Source organism: Tetrao urogallus (genome assembly GCF_951394365.1).
Source record: "Tetrao urogallus genome assembly, chromosome: 14".
In the NCBI taxonomy this organism is placed as follows: Eukaryota; Metazoa; Chordata; class Aves; order Galliformes; family Phasianidae; genus Tetrao; species Tetrao urogallus.
Window position 1 is genome coordinate 2379420 of NC_136827.1, and position 22399 is coordinate 2401818.

The 22399-nt window shown below is 46.8% G+C and overlaps 1 protein-coding gene across 5 annotated transcripts in view; it reads left to right on the plus strand.

Annotated features, from left to right (window-relative positions):
* Positions 1-3399: 3399 nt before the first annotated feature.
* The window catches only part of FBXW11 (F-box and WD repeat domain containing 11), a gene marked incomplete at both ends in the record, with an annotated part of 59928 nt that continues 40928 nt past the window's right edge, over positions 3400-22399 (plus strand). For 3 of the 5 annotated variants that reach the window (XM_079542485.1, XM_079542486.1, XM_079542487.1), the window contains 2 exons: positions 3400-3444; positions 18455-18556. In XM_079542485.1, the coding sequence (XP_079398611.1) occupies positions 3400-3444; positions 18455-18556 (147 nt within the window). The remainder of the gene's footprint in view (positions 3445-18454; positions 18557-22399) is intronic. The other 2 variants (XM_079542488.1, XM_079542489.1) reach the window with 1 other exon arrangement.

Consider the following 22399-nt stretch of genomic DNA (forward strand, 5'->3'; position numbering starts at 1 on the left):
CAGCTGTCTACAGCCCACAGGGATTGCAGAGACCTTTGTAAAGCCATGGGGTGCAGGGGTGGCACTCCTCTAGGCCCACCTCTTTCCAGGTGCCTGCTAGGAGCTAGGACTGCCTCCTGTGGAGAAAATCAAGACATGTCTGGAAAGATGTGACAGCATGTCTACAGAGGTGTAAAAACAAATATATTCCAGGCATCTGAGTTAGAAAATAATGAAGAAGGTGTGTGGTTTTGACTGTAGTGGAGCTGGGAGCATCCCTGAGCGCTGCAGGGTGCAGAGCAACACTGCTGGGACAGCTGGGTCACAGCCCTTCCTGCTGGTTTGATGAGGGCTGACCACAGGTCTGCATGAGGTCATCTCTGCTCCAGCTTTGAGGCGATTCTTACTGCCCCTTGTCTGTTCCATGCAGTTGCAGCAGAGGCACAACCCCAGGGCTGCTCCAGCACACCCCACCCAGCCATGAGTCATGGGATCCGGGCACTGCAGCTGGGCACGGCCTCATTTCCCACACCTGATCTCCGTTTCCTTCCCTGATCCGTTATCTCCACATCTGTATTCAACAAGCAAAGCCACGGGAGGAGCAGGCACAGTGCTGAGCGTGTGTCTGGGGCAGGTGGGTACCCAGAAGCCCATTGAGCAGCACTGCTGCCTGTGACAAAAGCCACGTGCAGTGTCCTTGTGCCAAGCAGCCCAGCAGCCAACGCAGATTTTGCTGCTCCAACCCTGCAGGGTTCTGCTGTGCAGGCCCTTCCTGCAGCCTGAGCTCAGGGCTCTGTGCTGACCATGGTTACTGCATCTGCAGGTGAAGTTGTTGTTACACATCCAGCTCTTTATCAAAATTAACAATAAAACATCAAACCTTGTGTCATCCATTTTGGATACTAAATATTTATTTGAAGGAGGAAGAAACATTTTCATACTTGGAGTGTGCTTGTCCCTGCCCTGAGAAGGTTTGCTTGTGTCCTGCTCCTACCAGCTGTGAGTGAAATAATATTGTTCTGCCAGCAGGGACATTTGAATTGTATCTGCCTTTGCTTCCCTGCGCTGCAGTGCATTACTGATCATTGAGCAGCCTGCCATCTCTATCCAGCAGCTGAGTTCTTGATTTAGAGCACACACCCAACAAACATGCTTTTCAAATTGTTGCAGTGATTCACCAGAGCCAAGTGACTCGGCAGCGTATTCTTTGTATTTTGGACTAAATTTATCAAAGCCTTGGTTCTTCATCCACCTCGTTAGGCCCTGGTTGGAGGAATCTCCTTGTCTTGAGAAGCTTGCCTCCGAAACAATTTTAAGTTACAAATATAAGGCTGTATGTCATGTTGTCTCAACCTTCCAGCACAAAAACCCAAAATCTGATTTTTATAACGCTTACCTTAATTACTGCCAACACTTCTTTCTTGTTTTTTGTTTTTTTTTTTCTTTTTTTTTCTGCCAGTGATTAAGCAAGTTACAGATTTTTATCCAGGTTCCTTCCAACGGAACATTCTGCTGCAGTGCTGAGTCCTGCAAGTGCTCCTGTAGTGCCTGTCACTGAGATGCATTAATGGCAGTGCCATTCAGGCTACCAGGCAATGGATTTACTTCCCTTCAAACCCCTGCAGGAATGTTTGCCTGTTTCTTTTCTTACATGTTCAGCAATGCTTTGCACTTTCAGGAAACAATACAGCAGTGCCTAGGTGTACAGTGTGCTTTGTAGGTGGCTCTGTGACATGGCATTGTCCCAGCCAGCAAGGCTCTTCCCTGCGTGTATTTTGAATTAGACCTACTGAATTTTTGCTTTGATGTTTCAAATCTGCTGGCTTGTTTGGTCCCTGGAGTGAACAAAGAGAGTGAGCAGATTGGGATCTGCATACCAACCAGGGAACATCTTCATCTGCAAGTCCTTAGTTGTAGGCAGTGGTGTGAAGGTGGAAAGAATTGAGCTCAGCTCTCAGTCCCCAGGACTGGGACCCATGGGGATGGAGAGTGTTGGGGTGAGGATGGGGGTCAGTGTGAGGCTGTGAGGGTCCTGGGGCAAGCACACAGCCATGGATGTGCTGAGCAAGTTCTGGCTGCAGCCGCGTAAATGTGGCAGCTCCTGGGGCACATTAGTCCCATTTCCTCCACAGGGTGCTGGGCAGCACGGGGGAGATGGGGTTTGTGGACAGGGAGATCTGCTGGGCTCTAATGCGTTCAAATTGTTGTGTTCCCAGGCAACAAGCAGGACCCAAGGAAATGGCCACAAGTTGTACCAGAGGAGGTTTAGGTGAGACACAGGAAAATTTTTCTCTGAGTGGTCAGGCACTGGAATGGCTGCCCAGGGAGCTGGAGGAGTCGCCGTCCCTGGCAGTGTTCAAGAGGCATCTGGATGAGGAGCTGTGAGATCTGGGTTAGTGCTTGTGGTAGCAGTGGTGATGGGAGGACAGTTGGACTGGATGATCTTGCAGGTCCAACCTTGTGATTCTGATTCTAAATTGTGTGAGAAGGACGCAGTTCTGATGGGAATTCTTTATAGCATTGTTACGAATAAAGTACACTTCTGCTGACAGAAAAGCACCACAAAGCAGGCTTCTTGTCAATAACAAAGGACTTTGTGTCATTTCCATCCGCTCTACTCCACGTTTTTAAACGCTTGGCTCAGGTTTTAACAGGTAAAATGTGCTGAGCAGGAGAGCTACCGTGCGCATTTCTGTCAGAAGCATGGCATCGCAGTGCTGCGTTGTTACACCAGGCCCTTGCAGATGACACTTTTGCTTCCGATTTTCAACGCCTACCACCGCATTCAGTGCCTGCCGCATCGTCAGCTCGACCGTGCTGTCCCTGTAACACTGCGCAGCCGCTGGCGGGCGCGTGGGGCACCGGCAGGCCTCAGCGCCAGGCAGGCACAGAGAGAGCCGGGAGCCGGAGGTGGGCCGGGCCACCCCGCGCCAAGCCCCAGGGCTTCACCTCGGCGCCTCTGAGGGAAGACCAAAGTAAGCGGGGCCAACTCCAAGCTAAGGAGAAAACCGGGCTCAAAAAACGAAACGCAGCGAGAGCTGACTGCGGGTCGAGGCTGCACACAGCCCCACCGTTTCCCGCCCGGCGCCATTTTCCCTCACCACAGCGCTCACACGACGGGGCCCGGCCTGCTACCGAGCGTGGCCCATCAGGCGGCGCGGCGCCTTCCCGGCGACCCTCGCGCGGCCGCAAAGCACGCCGGGCGCCTGCCGCAACCAATAAGAGCGCGGCGCCGCGGGGGCCGCCGGGAGTTGTGGTCCGCTTCGAGGAGAGCGGGAGGCGGCGGGCGCCGCTTTTCTTCTGGGCGTCGTGACGTCACGTACGTGCGTGCACGCGCGCGAGCGGGGGGGCGGGCGAGCGAGTGGCGGCGGGGCCTGGCGGGCGCGGGGCGGGCGGGCGCCGCGCGGAGCTGCCGCCGCTATGGAGCCTGACTCGGTGATCGAGGACAAGACTATCGAGCTGATGGTGAGTCACGGCCGCCCCTCCCCCTCCGCAGCTTCCCGCTGGGCCCGGCGCCGCGCTGTGGGCCCGATGGGCCCGGCGCTGCTTGGAGGTTCCTGCGGGCCGGGCCCGGCCGCTGCGCCGCTCCTCCCGCCGCCTTCCTCCTTTGGGGGGCCGCTGAGGAAAAAAGCGTTAAAAAAAAAGAAGCAAAATAAAAAAAAAGCAAACAGCTAATTCAAGAAATAGAGAAACTAACGAAAAAAAAAAAAAAAAAAAGCAAAAAGCAAAAATCAAAAAAACCAAACCGCGCATCCAAATGATCGCTGTGTGAATGGGGGGGCTGGAGGCGGGCTGCCTGCACCCGGTGCGCGGCTCCGGTCCGGAACTCCGGGCCCGGGGGGAGCGGCCCTTCCGCCAGCCCTGCAGGGAGCGGCCGAACCGCGGCCCGGCGGGAAGGACCCGCATCGCCACCGCTGGGGGGGAGCGGCGCCGGGAGCTGAGAGCAAGAGTGAGAATCACCGGTACTGCGACGGTTCTATTTTGTATCGCCGTACGCGGTATTTGCTGCTGTATACGGAATTCAGCACGATGCAATGGAGTTGGGTGGTAAAAGAACCCGAAATGGGCTGTTGCTGCGCTGTGAGGGGGAGCTGGGCGCTGTGTAGGCACCGGATGGTTGGGGTTTTTTAGCTAGCTTAGCGCCCGCTCACACGGCAGCTGTGGAAAACGCCAGCTTCCCTCTGGTGTTGCCTGCTGTGTGTAAGCACAGATGGAAGGCCAAAAGGAAACGGCCCGATGGCATTTCGGTGCTCGCTGCCCGTCGGTGAGGCCAGCAGCTTGAAGGCCATCTCAGTGATCCCACTGTCCCAGTGGATCTGGGGAGCTCCCTCTCATTGTCAGCGACATCGGAGTGGCTGCGGTGCAGCTGTGTCTTCCAGCAGCAGCTCCCTGCAGAAAGCTGCCTTCTGCATTTCCAGCACAGCCAACTGGATCCCAGCAGTGCTTTCCTAACTGTGCCAGCGGGTTGCAAATACCGCCTGGCCTTGGGGCGTGTGAGCTGCTCCAATGGGGCTGGGAGGGACGGTGGCCTCACTCAGGTTTCTTGCTTGCCCTTTGTTACAACTCTCCCTTTTGAGAAGTCTTCCCTGGTTTTGGCCAAATTGCCAACGGGCTGAAGCAAATGTAATTTCTGATAGCAGCTCTGTCCCCTCGTTACAGCTGCATCTTGGAAATGTGCTAAGGGAAAGGCAAATATGTATGGATATTAAAATTTTCAACTCTTAGGAGACTTAGGAAACAAATTGTTTCCTTTTTCAAAGCAAATTAATATAAAATTTTAGTAAAATGAACAATTAATTCTGTAGTTCCCAATAGAAATTGATATTCCATAAAGCATAGTTGGTAGTTTAGTTTTGATCCTGGCAAAGGCTTGCGGAGAACCACTTGTGTCTGAGCAGAAATGTTTCACTGGAGTCACCAAAAGCCCATTGAAATGGAGCCCTGGCACAAAGGTTCTGTGCTCTGCTGTTGTGGCAGATGAGATTCTCTGGAAGGTTTGCTGAAACAAACAGAGCAGAAGTAGAAGTTGTATTGACAGAGCTTTCAGTCAGCAGTTACAGTGTTTTATGCACTCTTGTATCAGTTGATAATAGCAGCAGTAAACATTGCAAAGCCAGAAATGATCTGGAGGTGCAGGACCTGATGGATGCTCCTCTGTTCGAGAGTGTTATTGTCAGAAAGAAGAACGGGTGCTTGCTTACTGCAGGCGAGAAGTTGTAGCCTCCTGCTGATCCAGGAGGCCGTATTTGCAGCACTTTGGGTGCTTGCTCACTGCCTTCCAATGCCAGAGCTGACTCCCCAGTACTGCAGCTGCAGATGGATGATGCAGGAGTTCTGAGCAGCAAATACAAAGCAGTTCTGAGTGGCTGATAAACAAGAGATAACGTGTTGCATAAAGGCAGAGAACAGGGTGTTCTAGCCCTCAACTTCTCCTGGACTGGCTGGGTCATTTACGCTTATTTAAAGAAAAATCAGTCATAGAAATAATACTGGTCTATTTTTAAAGCTGAAATCTAAGAGAAATATTTTAAGGTTTCAGAGTGACAACTTCTGTTTGCTGTATGGAGTTCTAGCTAGTGTTCTGGAGTCGCCGTCTTAGGACAGCTGGAGGCTTTAGCTATTAAGTTCTAGCTGTGGAAATCACGTCGTTAGCCTTTTAACAGTGATGAGCAGGTGATTTGGTGAGGACTTTCCGTGGCTTTCAGTTGTACACGGGATGGTATTTGGCCCACAGGCCTGCGCTGGCACTGGGGGGATGCAGGGCTGCAGCTGGGCTCGGGGAGCGCTGTGTCCATTGGATGCTGTGAGCGGGTGAAGGATTGGCAATGAGGAGTAAGGAGGTAATCCAGAACAGATGGAGGGCTTGCCAAAATGATGCAGAGGGCTCTTTCTTTGCAAGGTTTTGGTTTTCTCCGTGAAATCAGATAACAGGAACCTTTTTGCTCTTCTAAAGGATCAAACTTTCTGAAGGTGAAATACTGACAACAAATGATTTGTGAAATGTGTTTGTTTTTTTATTTTACCAACGCATCCTGAGCTGTTTATAAAATCTGAGTTCAGTTGCATCAAACCCATTACACGTGTTTACCTTGAATACCTGCTAAAAGCCTCCTGGTTCTCCTTCCCTCTGAAAGCTGCACTAAGCCACGCTTTTGTTTCCCCCTCAGGCTTTAAGACAGGGGATAGTTAGTTTCTTAGTTTGCGTTAAATGCGGTTGTACAAGAACGTAGAGGTGTGGAAAATACATCCGTTACAGGTTAAAAAGTGACACAGGCACGGGTGGAACTGCCCTCATCGTAACATCTGGATCACAAAAAAAAAGTGTCCTTTTCTCCCAGTGCCTGCTGAGCACCCCAGGGCATGGTTACTGGAGTGCTCCCACTCACTGAGCTGCCATCAGCTCTTCCCGCTGTGCCCTCGATGCGCTGTGCTGTGCTGTGCTGCCAGCGCTCACCTCCTGCTGCAGAGCTGGTGGTTGGAGCTCTGCACACCACTGCTCCATGTGGGGGGCGTGGAGGGGCGCTGGGAAGGAGGGCTGTGCTCAGCAGAACCACCAATGTGTGCTTGTTTACGTGTTATTGGAATTTGTATCTCAAACTTACCTATGTGGAAAATATTCTTCTTCGTGTGGCACCCTTGTTGTCTAGAATGTCTCTCTCATTGCTGTCCAGTGTTTAAGTGCCTCTGTAAATAATAAATGAAGAACTATAATTCAATATGTTACCAAAAGTCTTTTGGTTTCTCCTGGCAGAGTTTTGATGGGAGCTGCAGGTCTTAAATTCACAAGGTAACATCTCAGAACAGAGCGTTTCTCGCTGTGTTGCCAGCAGCAACTTGTGTAGATCGTGCTGGTGCTACCTTGAGTTCCCTGGGTCACTGCAGCTGGAGGTGGCGTGCACCCAAACGGTGTGAAGCTTTACTGTGCAAAACAAACCTGAGCATTCCATTTGGAAACTCACGTACAACAGCTGGATGTATCTCAATAGGCCTATAATGTTCTGCCTTGTTTCTTCCCTCCCTGTCTCAATCAGTGCATGCCAAGCAAGCAGTTGCATTTTGTTCAATTTTTTCCAAATGTTTCAGAGGAATCCTTCAGAGGGTGTACTCTTGTGGTGATAGAGATAGTGATGGACTGGGCGATGATCGTATTTGCATCTGGAACAAAGGAGGCACTGTTCTGGCTCCAGTGTCGCTGTTTTGCTCTTAATCAAAGCCTGGGAATAGATGGAGAGCCAGTAGGACCTTTGGAGACCAGTGTATTAACTAGTTACTGTGCTTTGCTAGGACAGCAGGCTATGCTTTACAGTTCTCTTTATTTATTAGCTAAATGAACAGTGTTCTGAGCTGCGTGTCAGACATGTGAGTGTGCAGCCAGCAGCATGCTGGGCTGCTTCATCAGTTAGGGGCAGAAAGGGAAATGGTGAGGGCAGGTGTCTGACGTGGTGAGGTTGCCTGTTGGCTGCTCGGGAGGCACAGAAGAGCCTTTGGGGCAGCAGATGTAAGATCTGTGCTGCTGCAGAGGTCATTAGACTGACAGTCGCATTTCATAGTGCCCGTAAGAGGAGGAATGAAAATGTAAAGTGAATAGATTACTGTGACATTGGCAGCAGTACAGAAAATGGGAAGGAAGAGCTTAAGAAAATGAATTAGAGCTGGGTAACTGAATTTAAAGCCAGCAGAGCTATGGTGAAATGAGGGAAGTAGCCAGAGACGTGAGGAAAGCTGTACCTTTTGGAAAGGGCTTGGTGGAACAATAGGCTGAGTGGGGAACTGATTACCAAGGGAAGAAGGGTGTAGAGGTGTGGAAAATGCCCAGAGATGCCAGGGCAGGTAAGGGGTGAGAAAAGCCAGCTGAAGTACTGCTTTGGATGGCAGCAGCTACTGGTCTGCTCAGATGGAGGAGGACTGCAGATGCTCCATTTGTAGGGAAAATTCTGAACCTGAGTATCTTTAAATTCTTTCCAAGGGAAGCTTGCAATTTTTTCAGGAAGCTCAATGCTGGCATTTCACCAAAGGCTTTTTAAATCTCATCTGGGATTATTTTTGCCTCATTTCAGTTAAATTATCTAACATGACTCGATTTGCCAGCCTCTGCAACAGCTCTGAGCACATGAAGAGCAGCAGCCAGAGTTGCCTTGGTGCCTGAGAAGCACGTGTGACCTCCAGCCCTTGTGAGCATCTCCAGGGAGCTCCAGGGCACTGAGCTGAAATTGCACAGGCCCTGAATCACGCTGAGAAAAACCCAGTGTGCTACTGGCAGTGTGGGATGGGGTCGGACCCACGGGCAGGCACAACAGCCCAGCCCTCTGACCTGCTCCTGGGTGCTCCTGTAGGCACTGACAGGGTGCATGGATGGCGTTGGTGGTTTCAGGCCGTGCTGGCTGTGTCTGTCTGTCCCTTGGGGAGAGTTGTTGGATGTCAAGAATTTGGATCACCAGCATCTCAGCAAAACAAACAGAGCTGTCTTCTTCCAAGCTGTACCCTGAGAGAGGCCAGGGGACGTTCTCTGAAGGATGGATGTACCTTTTCATTTTGTGTGTGTTTGCTAAAGCACCTTCGCTGCTTGTTAAATCAACTTGATGTATGGCTTTTGATGCGTTACGTTTTACTGCTGTGCAGTTTAGAGGTCACTCTTGCTTTGGCATTTTCAGTTTCATCTTCCTGTGCTGCTTTGAGTGCTTGTGCAGCAGGGTGAAAAGCGAGGTGGGCTTCATATGAAATGGATGGTGCAGCAAATGTGCAGTGAGACAGGAATGGCGTGTGGGAGAGAATGAGGGACCACGGCCGTAAGAGGGCTGCTCTGCAACGAGCTGCTGTTATTGCAAGGGAGAGAAGGAATGGAAGGGAAACGAGGATATGTACTGAGTTGTTTAAACTAATGCTGATTAATAACAGTACTTACATTCTAGCTTTTTTTCTCTGGTGATGTTTTCTTTATACTAATGCTACTGTTTATTACATAATCTGATTTCACAGCTTGATTTCCATGGTACTGATAGTACTTCGTTATTCACAGCAAATCCAGTTTTTCTGGAAAATCCCTCCCTTCTCCAGTTTCTTGGTGTATTTATGAGTTCATTAGGGTTACATCTGACAGCCTGCTTCATTTTCCTGTGCTACTTCCATGCATTTCCCACTATGAGTGGTGCATGACTGAGACCAAATAATGCAGAACTATTGCAGTACCTTTTGTGCTTTAATAATAAAAAAAGGGAGTCTCCTTTTGGGAAATTAATTCCTTTCTCAAACAGGCAAACTTGACAATGGGAGTGTTTGAGGGAGGTGTGATGTTTCTTCATTGCTTTGCTGAAACAGGTCCCTGTAGGAATTGCATCCCTGTGCTTGTGACCTGCAACCGCAGTGTTTAGAGGTAAGCACAGAGTAGTTCCACATCCTGGGCCCACTCCTATACAAATGCAGACAGATTTCTAAGATGTAGATAAATACCTGCTTGCTAGGAATAAGGGGAACCAGTGTGCTTTCTGTGTAAACTGGCATAAAGCTTTTGGGATCAATGCTTGGCCATACAGCGTGGCAAAGTTTGTTTCCTTCACCGGCCTGGCTGAGGCAGCCAGCTGTGCGCGGTGTGGCCTGGCTGCATTCTGTTTTGTGCTGCTGAGGGGCTCCAGAGTGTGGAATTTAGGCACAGAAGCCGTGTACAGCCTGCACTGTGTGCCCCCTGGGGAGGTGTGTGTACTCAGGATGGCTTGCACACTGATGTGCTGTTTAAATCTCCTGTCTTTTTAAGTCGCACCAATTGAAGCATTTCAGACAAAAGCTCTTGAAAAGCCTATACTCAGAATCTGTTTGCAAAACTTAAGCTCCGATTACAGCTTGTATTTGATAGGAGATCTTTGAAGCAATTCTGTCTTGGCACCAAAGGACCTGCCAGGGAAACTCGATATTCATGTTGTCTCCATCGCTCCTCCATGGAGAGGAGCTTCCAAGAGAAAAATCAGACCTGTGCTGTCACACTCACATTCGTGCCTTTGTGCCTCTGCTGCTGACATCCCGCTGGCTCTGTGTTGATTTAGCAAATCAGTACATTTATATAATTTTGATAGCTGGCTGAGCTATATTGTACTCTTAAAGTTCTGAGTCATATGCCGTGACATCTTATTGCTTTACTTGGCAGCATTAAGGTTCATTAAGGTATTGGATGTGGTATTAGACTTACAGCCCCGCTTCACCTTTGAAATGTATGTTGCCCTGTGGTTGATGCCTGCTTTACAAAGGGTCGAAAAGCAAAACATCATCCCACGCTGGAGATGCTCCTCTCCTGGTGTACCAGGATTGGGTTGGAAAGGTCAGTGTGAGAGATGGTGCTAGCTAGCTGCTCTGTGGGCAGTGCAGCGGTGTGTTCTAGAAAATGCTTCTGCTGTTTCTGGCTGGGGTTGGAGGAAATCATTCTGTCGGCTGTCTCAGACTTGCAGAAAGGTCTGGCTAGGAGTCACACGGCCTGGTCTGTTCAGGGTAGGCTTTCATTATTCTGTTACATCTGTAGTTGGAACTTCCACAGGCTCGGTTTTCTCTTAGGTTACAGTTAAAGCTACTTCAAAGGCTTGGTCTCCTACTGTAAGTACGCTGCTGGAGGTTCTGGATGAAGTCCTTTACCATCTTGCTCTGGGAGGGGTGCCCTTCCTTTCAGTCAGGAATAGCACGCCTTGTTTTGCTCTCTCCCAGCTCCGGGTTTTTCTGGAGGTGCAGCAGTACTGAGTGCTCTCATGCGGATGGATGGCTCCATTTGTGCTGCTGGTGCATGAGGAAAGCTGGATCATTTTGAGTCTGGAAAAGGAAAAAAACAAAACTCAAACAAACGTGGCAATGAAGTGCTTTGGAGCTTGTTTGTGGAAAGGTGAGGAGAGCTACTGCAGTGTTTTGCAAAGCCATGAACTCCCAGCCTGGCAGTGCACACAGCGTGGTGGTCAGCTGTACGCTGGTGGATGAAGCTGTAGTGGTTACTCCATTGTAGGCAGCACAGTTTCTTCTCATCTTCCTTGATCTTTGCAAAGTGAGCTGCTGTCCCAAAACAATTTGTTTAGGATTCATTCATTTAGAACATGGGAAAGAGCAATTTGTTGTCTGTGAGTCCATTTCTTTGTCTTAGATCCACCAATCCGATGTCCCCACTAACGCAGGTGTTACTGGTAAAGGTGTATTGGCCCTGTCTAACAGTGCTAGCAGTGCTTAATTGGGATTTCATTCAAGCAAGGAGTAGATACACCAAGCTGAAGATGATTGGCTGCTCTCTTTTAACAGAAAAGAAGGAAAGCCCATTCGAATCCCCTTTCATTCTGGATTGGTGGATCTGAAGCGCAGAAACAAAGTTTCAGGTAAGCAGTCACCCTGTACTATATCCTGCTGCTTCTGCTTAGATGAGTTTGTCCGCAAATTCAGTACCTGCTTTAACTGCTTGATGTCCCTCAGATTGCAGAACGCCCCAAGCTGCCGGTGTGAGATTGGAGTGAGGAGTGTATTCAGGGGAGACAGCTGTGCTTTGTTAGGACGCTGCTGATCTCTGAAGGCAAGGCCTAGGATAGATGTGCTATCTGCAGAGCTAGACAGCAGTACCTACAGATAAAGGGGCACTAAGGAAACACGTCCCAGATCTTGCATCTGGAAGGTGGAGGCAGCCTTATCAATGACTTGAAACTCTTCTGTTGAGTTCAGAAACTAATGGCTATCTGCTCTGATTTCTGGCTGTATTTTCCCATGAGTTCATTGGAAATGTAGAGAACTTCTCCACTCGTTTGTGTTACAAATTGCAGTGGCCCTGCTGTTCAGGGCAGCGCTTGGAACCAGCATTTTAAATCCTTAGGGAGATTTCAGGTTCTCTTAGTGATGGTCCTCAAAGCGGTGCTGAGGAGGTGCTGCAGAGCTGCAGCAGGTTTGTTTCAGAGTACCACTGTGGGCGTGTTTTGAGTCCTGTTGCTCTGAGACTTTGAAATGACTGTAAAAGGCTGCAGTATGGTGTCTCAGATAAGTTTGGGAGGTATCTGTGTGTGTTAGGAGGAAAAGTCAGATCCCTGGCTGATAGAGAAGAATGTTATGTGCCTTGAATGTCCAGTGGGAAGGTGAGCCCCTCTCCTAAGGCCCGGCTCTGTTGTGAGTTAGTGCTTTAATGAACTTGTCAACTCATTTCTAAAGCTAGTGTGAAGCAGGTACGCCTCAATTCCTTTTGATATTAATAGCAATTACACTAAGCTGCTTGAATGCTCTCTTCAGTAGACAGCTATTCAAACAGATGTTAAGGCCTCAATATTTAATATATCATAGAAGAAACTCTTGTAGGTAGAGCTGATACCTTGTATTATTTTAGCTGTGTCTTTCATTTGCTGGTATGGTATTTTCTGCAAAAATCTTACTTGCATTTAGTTGATGAACACATACATAATGAATTGCTTGTGCATGGGATACTGTTGTTTCCATGCTTGAGTTTTTGAATACTTGAGTGATTAGGTTAGGGTGAAGAAGTCCTGGGCATGCTTTTTAGCACAGTCTGAAAAATCCCACCCATTCTGAGGGTTAATCCTTAGTCTGACACATTTCTTGCAGTCTCTCCTACTTCATCAGGCCATCCCTCACTTTGGAGCTGCACTGCAATAGAATCTCCTGGAGCATTTGCTGCCCTGAGTGTGCCCTTTTCTAAAATGAGAGAATTGGGAGACAGGACTGATCTTGATATCTCTAATGATGAGAACTGCAATGAGAAAATAATTTAACACGCACTGGGGGGAGGGAAGGAGAAGCTGTAATGTGTATTCCTGCTGATTAAGATCCCCTGTGTGCTGGTATTCAATACTGTATGAATTGCTGAACTGCTTGAAATGTGCAACAGTCCTGTCAGAGGCATTCAGAAAGCTAAGCTGAGCACAGATGTAAGTGTATGCACATTGCAGGCTTAGTTCTTGTCCAGGTTTTGAATCCTACATTTTTAAGAGTAAAGTGCAAGTCAGCTTCAAAGGCTGCTAAAATACTCCCCTGCAGCATGAGGAACACAAACACTGACCGTATCTGTAGCATTTTATAACACACTGAGGTTGGATTTCACGTGTGCTTCAACTCTTCCAAGTTAAAGTGCACACTGCTTTGTCCATATCTGACTTTTTAAATCAGGTTAATTTTTGTTAGATTGCGTTAGTCCTTATCCTTCATAGCTTAATACAGAAAAGAGTCAGAGCCAGCTCTTACAGTCTTAATAAGCTTCATCTACAGTTTTGGAAGTGTTTGACTTACTCACTGTAAGTTTTACTATTCCAGTTGGCAGTACCAGGTCTCCACAGCTGTTTTTTTCTTCCGGTTCTGATTTACTGTTAGCAGGTGTACTGCTGTATGAAGGCCTGTAACACCTCTGCTCCTTCAGCATAAGGGAAGGAAAGCCAGTTTTCTTCTGAGGGGGCCTCTGTGTAACGTAGGATGTGTGAGTGCAGCAAGGACTGTTGGAATTCTGAGCTTTTGAAACTGCTGGAGCTGGGATGTTGTGTATGAAGGACGTAAAGATTGACCTAAATACTGTATTTCAGAAGATTTAGAGTGATTTCAGTTAACGCTGGAGAATAACTATGCTGTAAACGTACTGGGATTTTCTTTGTAGTCTTCCATGTCCTCCCAAAAACGAGATGCTGCTTTTCACGAGTTTTATCCTGACGAATGAATTATAATGGAGTAAGGTTGTTGCTGTATTCAAAGAAAATGCATTTAATCTTTTCTCCACTGAACCCCTGTTCCTTTTGTAGCATTTGTTCTGTTGTAGCGAACGCATACTTTGATCTTCAGGAGCAGAGCGGGACTGCATTGTTGATCACGCTTCTGTGAATTCATTGCCCTATGTAGAAGAGCTGCGTGGTAATGGAAAACAATTTTTCAGATAAATTCTCATTTGTCTTGCTTTGAGCTTCCTGAGTTCTCACTTAGCGTTCTCCCCAAATGCGAGAATCTTACGTGCAGGTCTTGAATGACAGCTGGGAGGCTGAGCTATAATATTTTTGGAATGGCAGTCGTTTATCTGAATAGATTTTTCTGATGGAGGTGACTCAGCTATTGGTTTCCTATTATTTTAATTGGAAAGGAAAAATCAAAAATGTTTTACAAGTTCATATGAGTTTGCTACTCTTTCACAGCTCTTCCAAACACAGCAAAGCGAGAGTAAGCCAGATCTCTTGCACGGAGACCGCCTGCTTGACCTGGGAGTGTGGCCGTTCTTGAAGCAGAACAGCTGAGCACAGGAGTTGCACTCTGGGCGTTGTGGGGGTGGTGCTCAGCCTTCCAAACAGCCGCTCAAGACTGGATGTGAGATTGCATTTTGTATGTGGAAAGGTAGTGATGTGATGGCACCGGTCCATACCTGTGTGACGCATGTGAATACACCACACCTCTCAAGGGACAACTTGGTTTTGAAATGAAAATAGGAAGAGTGCAAAGTCTTGCTATTGGTCTGACAAATTTTCTTTGGTTTAGAGGACCTCAGCAAAAATACCAAGTGTGCCAAAATGTGCAACGTAGTGAATGTACGACTGTGCCAAGCCAGGCTGTCACTTGTGGAACGTGCTTCTTTGTGTTATGTGCATGCCCACACACTTTGCTTCCAACTAATTAATCACAATTACGAATATACTTTGACACTTCTACTTTTCCACTTGTGAATACTCAGGGTACTTGTTCCAACGTCCAGTTGGTTCAGCACTGTTTTGCTTAGCAGTGTTCTGAATGATCACTTCAGGTAAAGCCACCAGGTAAGATCTAGATGACGTCCCAGCTAGCAAAAGGGATGGGGTGGTCGCCAACTGTACCCTGCCGAGTGTAAAATAATACTGAAGGCCTTTGAATGGTGTTAACTGCTTTCTGTTTTTTCTCTTATTGTGGTTCATGCTGATTTTTTTAGAAGGTTCTGGGCTTGATATTAAATTTGCCTTGGGAGCATTAAACTTCTGTAGTCATCCCATCTGAAAGTCAAAGTTTGTGTGTCAGAATCCTCCTTCAGCAGCACTCAACATGGGATGCCAGTGGGTGTGTTGTTCCCAGACAGAGCATTTCAAGTACCAGCTGTTACCCTATGAGTTTATCAATATTAATCACTAATGGAAAGAAAGAGACATCAGTTCTGCTGGTCCGGGCCTAAAGAAAAAGTAAACTGCACTGTAAATTGAAAATCTTGAATAGCATGTGAGTCTCTTACAACTAAACACCTGAAAGAGAACTCGGGGAAGATTGAGGTTTGTTGGCTGTACCTGGCCTTCCCAGTCTGAATCTTCGCTCTGTGGAAATGCAGAACAAGAGCTGAAGCACTGAGGAGCTGGTTGATTTTCATGAGGAAGATGGGAAAAGCACTTCAGAACGTGGGAGCCCGGATGGTTTGTTAGGAGCTTACAAGCAATTTTGATTTTGTAGTCAACTGTGTGATCAGTAAGTCATTGCAGGAGGAGTGAATTCATTGGCTAGCCACGCTTCTTGCCAAGTGCATTTTCTGTATTTCTGTTTGTAATTAGGAAGTAAATCCCTCCAAGCTTTTTTGACCTGCCCAGAAGCATTGCAGGTGCAGGGCTGGCTTTGCTTTAAGAACGGACTCCCCGCGCTGACACCTAGCACACTAAATTGAGATTCCTCAAGTTACCTCTGTATAAATAAATAGAATGTGATTTTGGTGAAAAATGTTGAGGTCACAATTCCTGTACTTTATAGAAGTTGTGGTAATAAGGGTTAGTAATTAATGCTGCCTTAACGATGACACTGCAGCATTGCCATCACCAGACCGAAAACGTGCGTTAGTTCCATTGGGAGCACAAGCTCAAGTCCATATGTGTTTCTTGAGTTAACTTAGTGAGCATTACAGAATAATATAAGAAAGAAATCACAAATGTTTCAGTTGGGAAGTAAATGTAAATTGTGGAGGCACTGAAATAAAGATGTTGTGGACACGTTGCAGTGCTTTAAGCAAACAGCACTTTGCACATACGGGAGGTCCCATGTGAACAAAGCCTCGTGTTGCTCAGGGCTGAGAGGTTGTTTTTACCCTTTATCCTAAAAGTTATTACAGTTCAATATATCAGAAGATGTTTTTCCCCCCACTTTTTGTCTGGGATGTGCTGGGGCAAGAGCCAGCCTCTTTGGAACCAGAGCCTTGTGCAAGGACTTAGTCATGCAGCTTTCTCTTCCTTTTCCCGTTCCCAGTCTTTATTTATAGCGCTGCAGCTCGCTGGGAACCTGCTGCAAGGCAAGTGGAAAGTGAGGGCAGAAGCTCAGGTGGGTGTTACTCAAAAAGTAAAAGTCTTCATACAGTGCTGTGCTCATATTTATGACTGACGGCGCTGATGCAGACAGGGTCAAGAAAATAACACGTCAGGGAAGCCCGCAAATATTTGCACATTGCTGTTTTAATGTGAAGTAGAATGCATTATTTAATTTGTAGCATTGTGCAACATCATTGCTACACTGAAGTGTCCATAAATCCTTTTATTCAGGGTTTCGTAATGCCGTGGAGAGGTTTTTGGTGTGGCTTAGACTTGGTGTGGAAATGGCTTCTTTGTCTAATGTGTTTTGAAGTAAATTAAAAAGTTATTTTCAGGTTACCCACGTTGCTCTTCAGTTCCTCATACTGAGCTCATTTAGTGAGAGCCATTCCTAAAAACAGATGCAGCCCAAGTACTTCATTTTTAAGGCAGAGCTGTAGGTGGCCTGTGCTGAAAAGGACCACAGTGCTCATCATTTCCAACCCCCTGCTGTGTGCAGGTCACCAACCAGCAGCCCAGGCTGCCCAGAGCCACATCCTGCCTGACCTCGAATGCCTGCAGGGATGGGGCATCCACAACCTGCTTGAGCAACAGAAATCTTTTCTTGCTGTCTTGTTGAAATTCAGGTTGTTGCCCTGATATCAGTTGCCCTGATTGTCTACAGCTGTTCTGGGGACTGAATTCCAAGTGTTTGTGTGAGGATATGTCATGTCAAGTGGCTGTAGATACTGAGTTAATTGGTAGCTGAATGGAAAATCGCATTTCCTTAAGTTTTAAATAATCTTTTAAGACCATTAAGAGGATCTATTTGATATGGAAGGAAAGAAAATACAAAAAGGCATTAATTTTATTGTTAAATCTGTCCATAAGATCTCCACATCTCATTCCATGTGCATAGTGCAGAACTTCCATTTGGAGTTGCTCCCTTCCTACATAGGACTGGAGGAGAGAAATCAAGTGGGTTTTGGTGCTGCTGGGATCATCTTGTCCTGGTTTTGCTTTCATTTCTCTATAGCACAGAAGTGAAAATCATAGGCTTTCTTGTGCTTTATTTGTAATATATGAAATAAAATTTGCAAAAAGGTTTTGCCCTCCTCAGCTGCTCTGGGTTCCCTCCTTCCCCTCATTGCTTATTAACCACTCTCCTTGAGCCTTCATCTGCAGGTTTTCTGCTCTCACCTTCATCTGTGGCTTTTCCTTTTAATGATTTGGTATTTGTTACAACTAATTTGGAAGCCCACGTGAAAATTACAGGAAGGCAGGCTTCAGGGCTGGGCCTGTGACTGCTTGATAGTTTGAATCCTTTTCTCTAACTTTATCTGATGGTTGTGTAGTGTACTATTGTATCCTTACAAGGAGCTGTGAAATAATACCACGGGGCTATAAAAGGTCTGGAGAGTCTGTCTGCATTGAATTTCTCCAGCTTCACAGAAGCACGTTTGCAAACTTTCCCCAGCTTCCAGCGTCAGCAGTGTGGCACTGAGTGGTTAAGCATGGCTCTTCCCAGCTCGGGCGGTGAGATGAGCCATAAATGCTGCTGGGCTGTAATTTGGCTGACAGGATACCTTTAACTGATAACACCAGCTCTTCCCCCACTGACCCATTTAATCAGGATACCGTGCATGTTGACTAAGCACAGCTTGGTCTGGCAGCCTGAACTTAGCTTCTCTTTTAACAAAATTACTTGTCTTTGGTTGTGTCGGTGTCCCACACCTAGGCTGTAACCTCACAAGTTAATATGGGCTTTGCTGTCAGAGCAAATAAGCGCAAGTGGGGAAAGTTAAGACAGCGTGGGATACCAGACCTTCATCACCAGCTCCCCAGGGCTGCGTTCTGAAGAGCTGCCGCTTAATGAAGGGCTCCAGTGCTCCTCTTACCCGGGTGGGGGGTGGGGAGGCAGAAGCCAGCAGTGCCTGGCAGTCCCAGCCCTGAGCAGGGGTTTGCCCCGCGCCGCTGAGCTGCTGCAGCTGGGGCACTGCTGGGAGGGAGCTCAGTGGGCACTGGGCACCGCAGCCACGCAGCTGCAGGTGAGGCACATCAGCTCGTTATCCTTGCCAGGGCAGAGGGATGGCTTATTTCCTGAAAAGGATCTTCAGTTGTTATTCTACCCTTGGCCACTAACCTTGCGATGAACGTAGAAATGCTGTAGATAAGTACCCATGTGAACGTACTAATGAGTTGCCTGCGTTGAGTGATTTGTTGTGGCATCTAACTGCTTCTTCTCTTCCTTCCTTTTTGTCACCCTGCAGTGTTCTGTGCCAAGGTCTTTGTGGCTAGGCTGCTCCAACCTGGTAGAGAGCATGTGCGCACTGAGATGCCTGCAGAGCATGCCCAGTGTCAGATGTCTCCAGGTGCCTTTCTTCTTTCTTGTTGTAAATGTTATGCGTATGCTGTTGAACTTTGTTAAACTCGTAGGACTCTTGTTTAATCAAATTGTTAAGTCTGCTAAATGTTTTTTGTGCATCCTTTTTCTGAAATCTTCTACTTAACTGCACTGTAGGAGTGAACCTTAAGAGTGCTTTCTGTACAGGAGGTTCTCTGGGGGGTGGTGAGCTTTTGTGTTTTATTGCCTGTTTATGAAGTTGTGATATAAGTAGCATAGTTGTGCATGTTGCCTGCTACGTTTTGCTTTCTTGTTTAATTTAAAAAAAAACAAAAACAAAAAAACAACAAAAACCCACAACACATAATGAGCTTTGCCATTTCTCTTAAATTGCAATGAACTGAATAGCCTGTAATGTTTTTGTGATTTAATTTAGAAAGGATAAGCTTTTAATTTTCTACTAAATACAGCCCTGGTTACAGCCTTACTTTCATCATTGCGCATGTTTGAATGCAGGGCAGTCAGCATGGAGCCCTGCAGCTCTTGGAGTTCACAGAGTCCCTTAGCACTTCAGCTTCTGAAAGTGAGGAGCAGGGGGTGGGGGTGGCTGTTACTGATGGGGAATTGCTGCTGTTGCTTTACTGGTGTGGGAGGGACTGGAAAAGATAAATAATGAAACTGAGATTTTTGATACCAGCTCAGTTTTGAACTCCCAAAATATTTACCTTGGAAAGTAAATGCAGAACATGTGCATTATCTATGTGGCACTTCCTGAAGTGTTTGGGGATGTGTTATTGGTAGCAGATGTCATGATTATTTCGTATTGGTAACTTCTGTAACGCAGTGGCATTGTTCAGTGGTTCGGTCTGCACAAAATGAATGTTTGAGAGACATTGCTTTTGTGAATGAGAACGTAAGCAAGCTGAGCTTTGTTTGCAGTCAGTCTGTTTCCACTCAGACACGGGGTAATGTGAATGCTTTGCCTTAGAGAGTAACAGTCTGCCTGAGAACCTCTGGCATGCAAAATGCAGCTCTGAGTTTCAAAATTAAACTTTAGGATTTCTGTTAAAATACATTTTTTTTTTTTTTTCTGTTGAAATGTTTTGTGTTTTCGGTTTTTAAGTGAAGGGGAATAAAGTTTCTAAGGTGAATGTACAGATGGATAGCAGTCCTACAGGAAGCGCTACTGCATCGTGGCCAAACCCTGGTAACAGCAGATGTTTGTAATCACGGCAGTGTGGGACAGAGGTTGGAGCTGCCCTTGGAGTTTGGGCATGCAGCTGTGTGGAAACGGCCTGAGAACAGATAGCAGCAGTTCTGCTGTTAATAACAGGCTTCTAGGTGGTGGCTGAGCGTCTTGGTTTTGTGACTGCAGGCTGTGAGGGGGTAAGCTGCTGGGCCATGCGTTGGGCTGGCTGGGCTCTTTCCGGGTTAGAGTCTGGATTTCAAGCAGAGTGTGTGTGTCTGCAAATCTAGGAACTGGGAGGACTCAACTCTTTAGCAGTACTGAATTGAAATAATGGCAAATTTTGTTTTTTGAGCAGTTTTTAACAGGTAGTTAGTTGTTTGAGCTTGCACCTACTACATCTACCAGGCTGAGTGTTAGATGAATATAAGCTGACTTCTGTTGGTATTACTGATTGTAGGAGAAAATACTGAACTGTGTCGGTGAATGCACTGCTGGCTACACAGAGCGTTCTGGTAAGGTGAGGCTGGAGAGCTTTCTTCAACAAGCTGCTCACAGAGCCAGCTGTAGCCAGCATCACTGCTACATAACAGTGTTCCAAAATAAAGGCCTTTATGTGTGTGTGTGCAGCAGTCAGATTTCTTGTAGAACTGCAACCGAGGTAAAGAGTTGTTCAATCTTTTAGAAGCAGCTGTGAGGGATTTAAAAAAAGAGTTCTCATTTCAGGCATGTGACTCCGTGAGCCCATGGGGAACTTGGAAATGAAAGTGGCACCAGCTTTCTTTCCCCTTTTTTTATTTTTGGCACCTCGACTTGCCTTTTGTTGTTCTTTAGCTTATAAGCCCAGGTGTAGAAATGGGTAGGGCACGTCTACCTGGAGATATGTGATCAGTAATATTAGATTAATGGTGATTAATAGTGAGTTCAAGGAGGGGAATTGAGAAGCCCTTCAGTGGCGTGAAATTATCAGTGTTGTATCAGTTATCTGTGTGTTATATGTGTAGGGTAGCTAGTGAATGGTCCAGAGGAGGAAGGAATCCTAGTCTTGAGCCTGAAGCTTTTGCAGTTTCTTCAGGAGGTTCTGCTCCATCTTAGCCCCTTGTAGAATATTCAGGAGTGGCCTTACACCAACCTGGAAGAAGGAAGCTGAGGTTAGGTGTAGCAATGCCATAAATCCTCGCTGTGCTTCTGAAATCAAACGGCAGCATTCAAGCAGATGTCCTCTGGTGCCGGTAGGTTGGATGGCCACGTTCTAATTCTTTAGGTGGAGTCATACTTTGTATTCTGTGCTTTCCTCTTGCAGAGAAATACCTGCTTATTTTGTGGGATTTTCTGGGCAGATGCCCTGCCTGAGGCAGGGAGTTGGGATCGATGATCCTTGAGGTCCCTTCCAAGCCATTCTTTGAATATTTGCCCTCTTTCTGTGACCTGTTAGTGAATGGGCAGAGATAGATAACTTAAAAAAGCCCACACCATGGCTGGTGTTACTGCATGGAAAAGCATGTACTGAATGCCAATTACGTGTTGAAAGTACTGTGGAGTCCGAGGGCTTATTTGTAACTACTGAATTGTCTTTAATAGTGGTTTAGTAACAAGGCGTTCACCTTCCTGTTCTGAACACACTTGGATTCAAATAGCTGCTGTTCTCATCCTATCTTTAATACAGATTTGACTGCAAGACTGAAAGCGGGCCGTTGTCTTACCTGAGCATTCCTACCAGTGTGTCTTTCTTGCTCACCCTGCTCACAGCCCTCCAACGTGGTTTCCTTGCTGCTCCTTCTTATTTGCTGTCTGTCAGGCATCAGTCTTCGTTGTCTGCAGTGTCCCTTGCCTCCTTAGCACTCCCCCAGGGCTGTGCACCGCAGGGAGGTGACATTGGTGTGGTTCTTGCCAGAGCCCTTCCTGCTTGCACATTACAGCAGGAGTGCATTGATTTACTCCCGTAACTGGAAGCTGTCTTTGCAAAAACGTCTTAAAAGCCTTTTGAATTGACCAATTCATAATTTATTGCTGCTTGGAGGAACTTACAATTTGCAAGTGGAGTTATGAAGCGTTAGGGCTTCAATATTCTTTGCCTTATGATGGCATACTCTGCAAAGGAAATGATTTTCTGGTGATGGGGAATCTCAGTGCTATCACAGCTGAGCGAGGGCACGAAGAAGAAAATTTAATTTATTTATTGGAAAGATACAACTTAATGTGAATTTGCCAACACTTGTATTTGTTATTCTTGACTAATTTTGAGTTTCTGGTGTTGGCTTTTCTATTCAGAGACCAGATGGAAGTATAAAAATGGAAACTAGAACTGGAGAAAATGGTATCTGAAAACTAAGAATTGATTTATCGATATGAAAACTTCAGCATCTTATTTTTGTATCGCCGTGCTGTCGTTCTCACAGCACAGATTCAGACACGGACTTGAAGCAGGATTCTTGCAATCCCGAGTGCTGTAGGTGCGTTCTGTTCAAACCTTTTCCTACGGTGTGCAAAATCACAAATGGGAGAATGATGAATAGCCTGTCACCGTGCAGCCTGCCTCCTTCTGAAAATGTTATTCCTCCCTGCAGCTGTTAAAATGAGTTGTAATAGCCAGACAACTGCTTTCCTTCTCCTCTTAGGTTTGAAATCATTTACAAATATTTCCTTGACATGTTTTCTGGTATTTTGCCTCAAAACAGTCGGACT